At 41.4% G+C, this 9956-nt stretch overlaps 1 protein-coding gene across 1 annotated transcript in view; it reads right to left on the reverse strand.

The window, feature by feature from the left end:
* VWF (von Willebrand factor) overlaps positions 1–9956 on the reverse strand; it is a 130504-nt gene that overhangs the window by 81923 nt on the left and 38625 nt on the right. The window contains exons 18-19 of the mRNA XM_018562704.1: positions 8095–8255; positions 3081–3184 (exon numbers count right to left, since the gene is read on the reverse strand). Of these exons, the coding sequence (XP_018418206.1) occupies positions 3081–3184; positions 8095–8255 (265 nt within the window). The remainder of the gene's footprint in view (positions 1–3080; positions 3185–8094; positions 8256–9956) is intronic.

The following is a 9956-nucleotide window of genomic DNA, read 5'->3' on the forward strand; positions in this document are numbered from 1 at the left end:
TACTATTTTTTGTTTTCTTACTCACCTTTCCAAAGCCTTCAGGCTGGTTACATGATGCTGTAGATCTGAGTGATCCTCAAAGATGTGGATCACTCAGAGTTCAGCGATTAAATTAATACATCAGTGTCAGTCTTTGCACCTTTACACAGTGAATGCAGGCTGCAGTGATGATGCCCTGCACTTACAGTCCTCAATCTTCTGGATGGAGGAACACTTCACATCACTCAACCCAGAAGACTGAGGACAATTTATGGTGGAAAATGTGTACTGTGGGGGACAGCTCAGGTCTGAAATGCAGTTTGCGCTGCCATTTCTTTTTTTTACACAGGCCAGGGGCCTAATTAAAAGAAGTATAGCCCAGATTTTGGCTTTCAAAAGAAAAGTTGAGGAGGTATCTGACAATCCTTAAACTATATTTTAGATATTTTACATAATGGGAAATGTAACAGGAGATGCTGGAACACACACAGGTGGACAAGGACACCCAAAACACCCTGGAGGACAACAGCAGAGTTATGAATTATGATGGAGGAGATCTCACTGTGGCTGTATAAAAAAACAAAATAGGAATCGAGAGGTTGACTCTCTAGGCTCCACCGATCACTAAAATATCACTTTTCAGCAGACTGACCCTTTGAGTAAACATTACAGTAATTACTCAGACGATGTGCTACTGAAAACCATTTTACTTTCTCTTTAAATCTAGGCAGTTTTGGTTGAGGGAGATTTTCCAATAAGTAACTGAGCACTTGAAAATATTATATTCTCATTGACCTTCTATGTAATGTTTCCCTCTGTAGAATGTATGTAAAAAAACACATTATAGAAAACAACAGATGTTTAGTTACCTCTGTAGAAAACTATTTATTTAAAAATAAGCAGAACTATACATTTGTGCTCTAATAATGCTCCGAATTTATGAGATGCATTTAACAAAACGCATTATCGTACCCAAAAGGCCAGTAATGAAATACAATAGGACTATAGTTGAGCAATAATGTTTTCTCTGCAATTTAGAGGTTATTTGTTCCTGATATGTTTCCAAATTAACAGCAGATTTAGGGTAAATGGGATATTATCGGAAGTGTGTTTACTGTTTATTATGGTGACTGGGTAGTCAGCTGTACACAAGCATTCGTAAGACGAAGGCGTTTTGTACTGAGGAAAATACCATGCAACAATAAATACAATTTGATCACTCTGTCCCCTAACCCCTGCATGACTGGAGGTATTCATCCCTGAATTCCCTTTTTTGCCCCTTTACTGTGACCCAGTGGCGTAACAATTTCCATAGCGACCCAGACGGCCGCTATGGGGCCGGCCAGATGCCGTGCGGGCCACCTGGGTCGCTATGGGATCCTCTGCTGGTGGCTTTCACTGGCGGCTGAAGAAGAACACGCCGCTGTTCAGATAACTGACAGTAATCTGTGCAGCAGTGCATTCCTCTCCACAGAGTCAATGAGAGTCGGCAGTGGAGGAGGGGCCCGTGGTCGGCAGCAGGGGAGGAGGCGGGGCTCGGTGACGAAGAAGGAGGAGGGTCTGTTGATAGAGGAGGAGGTGGGGCCCATCAGCGACTGTGGAGGACTGTGGAGGAAGAGGAGGCGGACAGGTAAGGAGTGTGACCAGCCCACCTGAGGGTGACCCTGCATAGCCCAGCATAGAGAGTCTATGGTGGGCTCTGCAAGTTGACAATTTTAGAACACAATCTTGTGAGCACACTTCTGCTTTCACGGATGTACTTGCAGCTGTGAGTTCACATTCATGTCCATATGGCTTTGAATTGGAAGAGTAGACCTGTTACCTACACTATATTAGCTAGTGAATTAGCGTTTAGGTCTGCGTTCTATAGTCTGTAAGGGATGAAAGGGTAATTATAGTTATTTTACAGTATTATTAAGACATATATTTGAAAATGATGAGCATAATGTGAATCATTGTATCGGTGAATGTTAATGTTTGCCATTAGATACTGTATTCATCTCTTTGCTGCCTGCTGTGACCTCTCGTCTGGTTCCTGACTATGCCAGTATGCTACTTACCCTGACCTCCTGCCTGGGTCATGGCTGTTTCTTTCTCCTTCTGCCCTGTCTTTCCAACTGGTCCCTGACAGCTTTACACTTTACTTTTACAAATGCTGAACTGATGGTAAAGATCTATTTCTCCACTCCTGCCTGAGAAATAGGATTGTGTGCAGGGGCTGTAAGTTAGAAGTCCATCAGTGTCCTGTTGTCCCTTGTTTAAGCACTGATTAAGCGGGATTCCTGACCTCTGAAATGGCGGTGCATATCATCTTGTCATCATTTGTGAAGCCAATAAAGTTGTTTTTTTTTACTCTTGAGACCCTTGTGCCCTTTTTTAGTCTACATTCATATGGATAGCTCACTCTGGGCATCCCTCCCTTTGTAATCATCAGGTCCAAATATTGCTCCTATCCGACTAGAGAACGTTTTGGTAGTGCATCTCATCACCACTCACCTTTGGATATTTTTTTCTGCTGTCTGCCTTGATCTCCAACCTGGTTCCTAACTATGTATGTCTACTGCCAACTCTGGCTTTCACTCTGGGTCCTGGCCACATATGTCTGTTGCTTGCCTTGACCTCCCACCTGGTTCCTGACTATGACTGTGTGCTGCCTTCCCTGACTTCCTGCCTGATTCCTGACCATGTCTGCCTTCGCCTGTCATGACTTTCCTATTAGTTCCTACCTTGATGTTCTACCTGATTTCTATTTATTTGCCCTTGTCTTGCAACTTGGCTCTTCTGTTCCCTATAGCTGGCCTGTCATCTCTCATCAGTGTGGTAATCCCAGGGAATTTCATGTCTCCTTGTGAAGAGTCGGTGGTGAAGATCAGACACTCTGTAGATTAGGTCCTCTAAGTCTTCCCCTAGTAATTCAGAAGACCAAACAAAATCCTTGACATTGGAGTGTGTCATAATTGTATAGGGGCATTATGGTATGAACTCTTCTAGGGAACGGACCAATGTGATTTATATTGCTGTGTAACTTGTTGTGCACTGCAGAGCAGCATGTCGGTGCAATGGAAAATAAATGCATAAAATAAAAACATAGCTACACCTACCATGTGTTGCAGTCAATTTCCACTGACTCTCCGGGAGCGTAATCGTTTCCTGCGTGAGTACATGGACATTTGGATGGATAGATGCACCTGGAGTTATGGCGGACCTGAAAATTCAACACACAGCAAAACTGTGACTTTACTTGTGTTCATTAAAGTACAACTAATTAACTAAAGGCTCCTGTGCAATAGTCGAAACAAGTCTCAAATCCAGTTACTATGTAATGCACAAGCTTCTCAGCATAAACAAAAAACTTGTTTTATTTTTCTGACTGGACCAAATCCTCCTTCATTTGTGTCTCACACATTCTCCCTCCCAAACACTGCAGCTCACAGTAAGAGAGGCTCGCAGTGGCAGAACTAGCTGTGGCCAGGTGCTGATTGACACGCTACAGGCCTGTGAATCAGTATAGACAATGCTGATAGCCACGTTCCCTGAAACATTTTTTCAGCTTGTTGTAATGCAAGCAGAAAAAGTCTACAAGAGAATAATAACTCTGCTCTGAATTCAGGAGCAGTGCAGCATCGTTCCCACATTATCACAGAAAGCTACATCACTGGCAGAATCAAGTAGAAGTTGTGGGACATTGCAGGGGGACCGAGAGCAAACTGTAAGTGCAGATACAGTATAATTAAGTGCTACAAAGCATATTATTCAATGGGATGCCATACTTCTCTAAATCTTGAACCTTACCATTCCGACAAAAACAGTGACGTTTCACTACACTCTGGCTAATTAAGAATAAAAACAAAATCAAAGAACATGTTGTTCAAAAGAACTCGTCAGATGTCTGCCTTTGTTGCCAGGACCGAATACAACCTGATTGTTGTTCCGGGTCCTCAAGACCCTTCAACAGGCTTTTCTCACAGTCTCAAGATGAGAAGGTAAACTGCTTTCTTTATACAACATGGTAAAAGCCCACACTATACATTGCTGGACACTGGATAGTTGGAATGTATAGCATTCCCTTCCCAAAAGGTAAACCCATCAACACTAGGTGGATGTTGCCAAAGTAGGGCCCCCACAAAGCACCATCTGGTATACCAGGAGCTGGTGGAGATAACATGGGGATGATATATATGAACCAGGTAAGTTGCTGCCCTTTACTTGAGTATCTAATAAAGGGTTCCTTTGACTCCTTCAACTGTTCACCATAGTGCATGAACAACTAATATAAACCATGGCATGATGATGGAAAAAAAATGTTAGGGAATAAGAAAAACTCTCACACCTCATTGTGCATTGTTAAATATGGTATGTATATAAATCTTAGGATCTTGGTTTGCCTACATAGTTTAGCGCTGCTCCTGTAATGCTATTTCACTGTGCTATATCACTATCAAGATTTTACTGCTCTGTTCAATTCTGCGCCTGCCGAGACGGACACCCCCCCCTTAGTTCACCCTCTGCTGAGTCATGATCCCCTGTATCCTGTCCCCATCCTATTGTATTGTTCTTAGTTCTGTTGTCTGATACCTGCTGTATGCCTTTTCTCTTCTTGTTTTTGCTCTTCTTCTGCCTTGATGACGCCTTGATAACAAATAGTTACTGGAATGATGGGTACACTCCACCTAGGTTTGCTGGACATATAATTACAAGGCACAGATCGGATTACCATGTATGCCTGCCTCGAGGTTTTTGCCACCAAAGATGGTTATGACACACACGATTTTGTGCCTTACAAAATAACTATGACTACCCGTCAAGATGTTTTTTGTCACTTATGTTCTGTTCTTTCTCTATCTGCAAAATTGTAAAATATCTAAATAAAGAATTTATTTAAAAAAAGAAAGCACCTGGACAAATTGTGGCAATCGCACGTGTTTTCGTCTGCGCAGTGTTTCGTACGAATTTTGACGTATGGAAACGCCACCAACCTTGCGAAAATCGTACGATTGACCAAAGTTTTCTAACCTGCTAGTTAGTCAAAAGTCGATCGATTGTACAGTATTTGCGGTTGTACACTGCCCATCAAGCTTATGAATATCGGACGAAAACGCGATCGCATACGAAAATCGGCCGATATTCGTAAGGTGTATGGGCACCTTAAGAAACTTAGTTCCTACAGCGTGACAGATAGGCAAACGAGCTGTTATATAACACATACATTAATGTATAACACATACATTATTAATGTAGAGAAAACATTGTGAAAATATAAAACAAACAAAAAACTTTGCAGAATCCTTAATATAATTCTTTAAACCTATGATGTAAGAAAGTATTTATTTGGAGCTGCCTCTGCTGTTTCTGTGCACAGCCATGGATTTCTGAGCCTTATATGTCTCTCTCTTACAACCTTAATAAAATATTTTGAAGTTTAAGAAAGCATAGCTATCATTTTAGGCAACACAACGATTATTTCTTTCACGTGGCTGCCACCTAGTGGAAAAAAATAAATTTATACCTGACAAAAATATTTCGTTAGTATTACTGGTTGGGCCTAAAAAGCATTCTTGAAAAACTACATTCACACCTCTGCATTTTGATTTGGCATAGTTACAGTGTGGTGCTATTTAACTGCACTATACTATAGGTTGTATTGATCTCTATGGAGGATGCGCATTGCTGCAAACTCCATTTCTTAGCTCTTTTTTTTTTTTTACTAAAGTTCAGCTTTTAGTGAGTGAGTGATTTGCCCATGCAGAGCAAACTGACATCTGATTGGTTTTTTGGATTACTGCATTTTGCATTTGATCATTGAATTTTGCACAGTTGTGTTGAATAATTAATCTGTGCTCATTTATTCATTTATTAATATAGGATGTCAGTTGCCTATAGCAACCAATATGAATGGATAGAAAAGGATGCCTTGTTCTGCAACAGCTCAGAAAATCAGAGCTACAAATAAATTGGTCAGAAAGATTATAGCTGGAATTTTCTATAGGCAACGCGTACCCTTTCCCTATTTTTTTGGTGACCATATAGGTTGTTATAAATTAACTGGAATTGTTCCTCTTCAGCCACCATTCAGCACCAGACCTGCTATGAAAGTATGTATCTGAATGGTTCTTGTTGGAAAATCACTCATGTAGCTATTAAGAATGTAATACAAAAGACCCACAGAGGCTCATATATAGTGTGTTAAAAAAACAAACATTTTTTGTTGCTTTTAGCGACCATTCAGAACCCTTGTTCACTTTTTTAATCATGGACTATAAAAATTACAGAGCAAGGTTGATTGCTTGCTATGGGCAACAAGAAACTATTCCTATAAGACACATCATACATCAGCCCCATAATATCCCACTACAAGAGAGAAACTCTTCCTTAACGTAGAGGCCCTTGGGACCGGCTATGAACTCGGTCATTATATGTCTATAACAAGTCTGCTGACCTCGGCGTGCTTCGCATTACGCATCTGTAAAACGGGGGAACCGCACACAAAACCAGATGTGCTTTTGAGTTTAACCTCCATAAGACTATAAATCACTTGTCACTTGTACTGTATGTGTGCTGGATTAATTCCATCTGTCAACTGGAAGGAAAAACTTTAATTATTGTAGATTCAAACTCATTCGGTCGAGTAATTGCAGTGTGATATAAAATTCCAGATTGGAAGTACTAGAGGATGAATTGAAGCTGAGGGGGAGATTTACAAAGACAGTTGCGGGGAAATCCAGTAACGGTAGAGACAAATGTATTATTAACTGGCAGCTTCTGTACCAAATCCTGTGGAAAGCCTTCTCAAAATAATGGAGGCTGTTATAGTGGGTGAAGAGTAATACCCTGCCCATGGTTTTGGAATGGGATCTTTCACAAGCTTATAGGTGTGAAGGTCAGGTGTCTACAAATGTATGGTTATGTAGTGCAGACTTTCACAACCAAAGTGCTGTGGCACCCTAGTGTAAGTTCTATCTCCCTCACGGGTGTCTTAAAATGTTGTGGTAGTGGGTCTGTGATGTGAAGGGGGGAATAAAGGCTGATGTGAAGGGGGGCTCCTGCTATAAAGCCGGAACTCTGGTTTAAAAGGTGGGGCTTCTGATGTGAAGGGGGACTACTGATGCAAAGGGTAACTCTGATGTGAAGGGGGGTCTTGATTTAAAGGGGGCACTTCAATGGTAGGGTCTCCCTTAAAATCTATGACATTTTAGACTGGGGTGCCTTGAGATTTTGCATACTTTTAAAGGGTGCCATCACTGAAAACAGGTTGAGAAACGCTGATATAGTGTAAATTCCTATGGAAAATTGACTATAGAGACTGACACTCTCTAACCTGGTAGAAAAAGTTTGATTACTTATAAGAAAGCTTCTACATGCAGGGCTGTAATTAGACAATTTAACAGAATAGATGACCGGTCGCATGATCAGACAGGGAAGAACTATAACTTGAGCATAGGCGTGCACACAGGGTGTGCCGTGTGTGCCTGGGCAGTGGGCACACCCTGGTCACCCCGAGTGCAACACCGAAACAGCAACAGCAGGTGCTGGTTTTTAGTCTCTGAGATAGTGGAGAGATCACACTCCACCGCTACAGAGCACAGCAGCACTTGCCAATGACATTCCTTACAGCCAAACTCCCCAGGGCTCCCCTCCAATCAGGAAGCTGGGTGGGGGCAGGAAGGTCCCTCCCAGGCTCCCTCCCAGGCTCCCTGTTCTGTCACTTGCTGTCAGGGTTTCTTACTCTTCTTTGTCCAGTTGCTTGCAGTATGGCTTGTTTGCATTGTCTATGGCCCTGTTTGTATCTCTTTGGCATCCTCTTACTACCCAAACCATTAACGTAATCATTCTGCAACCACTGGCAAAACGTCTGGACTATATCTGTCTTAAAGTGATGATGCAAACACCAGTTCTCTATCTAACCATCTGCTGATACATTTTGGCACTGACGTTGTCCTAGGCTTTCTCCATTTTTTTTGTCATTTAAGTTTATTGTTGTTTTAAACCTGCACTTTAAGTTTCTGTCTGGTTTCCTAAACCTTGCATCTTGTGACTAATTTGTAAAAACTACTGTTGGAATGCCCTTGTGAAGGCAACGAGTAGCTTGGATAATATGCAATTTCAGAAGGTTCTTACCATTCCTTCAGGGCACAGGCAGCCAGAAATACAGAAGGGGCTCATGCACTCAAATTCATAGTTCTGGCAAGTTTTGGTACATTCAGTTCCTCTTATGGTTGGATCACCTGGCGAGCATATCACTTTCCTCATTGGAGGTCGGCACACCAAACTTCTTTTTACTGTAAATTTACAAAGAAAATTAAAATAAATACATAGGTCATGACTATGGATGATATTGACAATTCCAATGTCTCTGAAAGGAGCCTCAAATGTCACCATGTGGATTATTAGGACAAAATTTGCTTGAAAAAAGTCATGTCAGTGCTAACATGCCAGCCAGGCAATTAACATTTTCAAAAGGCGGTCAGCAATTGTAGTCTAAACCAGATGTGGTTTGTTTTGAAGCTGAACTCCGGGCAGATATAAAATACAAAATGAATGCAGCTCTGTATTCACTAATGCATCCTTAAATGTATGTTTTTAAATAAAAGCAGTGTAAGCACCTGAACTTGGCTTGGTATTAGCCCCTTGCAGTCCCTGTATAGCAGAACCTAGACTGGGAGAAGGAGACAAGGCACAAAGAGCTGCAGTGCTCATGTGCTCACAAGGGATATGCTGATAGGAGGAGAGAGTAGATAGGTTTACCAGTCTGCTGCTTCTCCTTTCACTGTCCGGTCACAGAATGGGGGAGGGCAACACCTTTAAGAGTCACTCAAGTGCATCTGACAAAAATCAGGTCTCCTGTGTTTTTAGACAGGACAGTGCTGTGTGGACAGAGCCACGTGAATCTCAGGACTGGATGGACAGAAATACAAATCTTTTGGCAGGAACAACAGCTACCATATATGTATTTCATTTGCCTACTTAGTGGTTTAGTGAGTTTTCGTTTCAAGTGAAAGGTTTACATCAATCTAGATATATATGTATATATCTATATATATATAAAAATATATATGTATATATATATATAATACTCTCTAGCAGTGCTTCATTATTCAGACCACACATTTGTTAACCTTCAACATGTGATATAATCCGCTGTTTTATTTCTGAGTTCTTGGGTAGAAATGAGGACTTACTACCGAGGGGACTGTGTGTCATGTAGATGTTCTGTCAGTCAGCACACAAGGTAATAAAATGAAGTTGTATAATTCTAGAACATTATGAACTGGCGAACGCTGCCATACGCCCTGAATGTTCTGCTCTTTAGCGACGTACCATGACAATTCAGGAACAATTCCTAGTGTGCTCGTTAAGCTTAACAAATCATTACAGTCAGAGGTGGCTTTCAATTCATTGTCTCCGTTGGCCATTTTTACAGCTGATGACCGAGCCATCTTCTTTCACCATACCTCTCTATGTCTTCATATTCTTATGCCTTATATACATATTAACTCAGCTTATAACTAAATGCCAATGTTGTCTTGTTTTTTTCAGGCCAACGTGAGTAAGAAAACTGATAAGGCTGGTCTCAAGTCCCCCAATTCCTGGATAACAGCAGCTAAGTGGTAATGGAATTTTTCCAGATGATCATATGGATTTATGAACAGGGAAGATAAATACATGAGAGAAATAGTATGGAGGTTGCCATTACTGACCTTCTCAACATGCTAGTTGACTGGCTGTTATGGTAACCCTCTTGCTTCAGTAGTTTCTGAGACACTGACCCACAATAAGTATGCAGTTTGGAAACGTCAAAGTAAAATCTTGGGTCAGGGAACTAGCTTTTTTCAGATGGAGAGGTTGCCCTGGAAGTCTTCCTTAGTACAGACTTCATTTTAAAGTCCAATGCGGCATAAGAAGTTTAGTTTGACAAGCAGGAGTAGACTTTGACACTGACAAAGGTACCCCTGGGAAAGCACGAATGTTGAGAACACAAG

The sequence above is a fragment of the Nanorana parkeri genome, unplaced genomic scaffold (genome assembly GCF_000935625.1).
Source record: "Nanorana parkeri isolate BGI_ZX_2015 unplaced genomic scaffold, ASM93562v1 scaffold592, whole genome shotgun sequence".
Classification (NCBI taxonomy): domain Eukaryota; kingdom Metazoa; phylum Chordata; class Amphibia; order Anura; family Dicroglossidae; genus Nanorana; species Nanorana parkeri.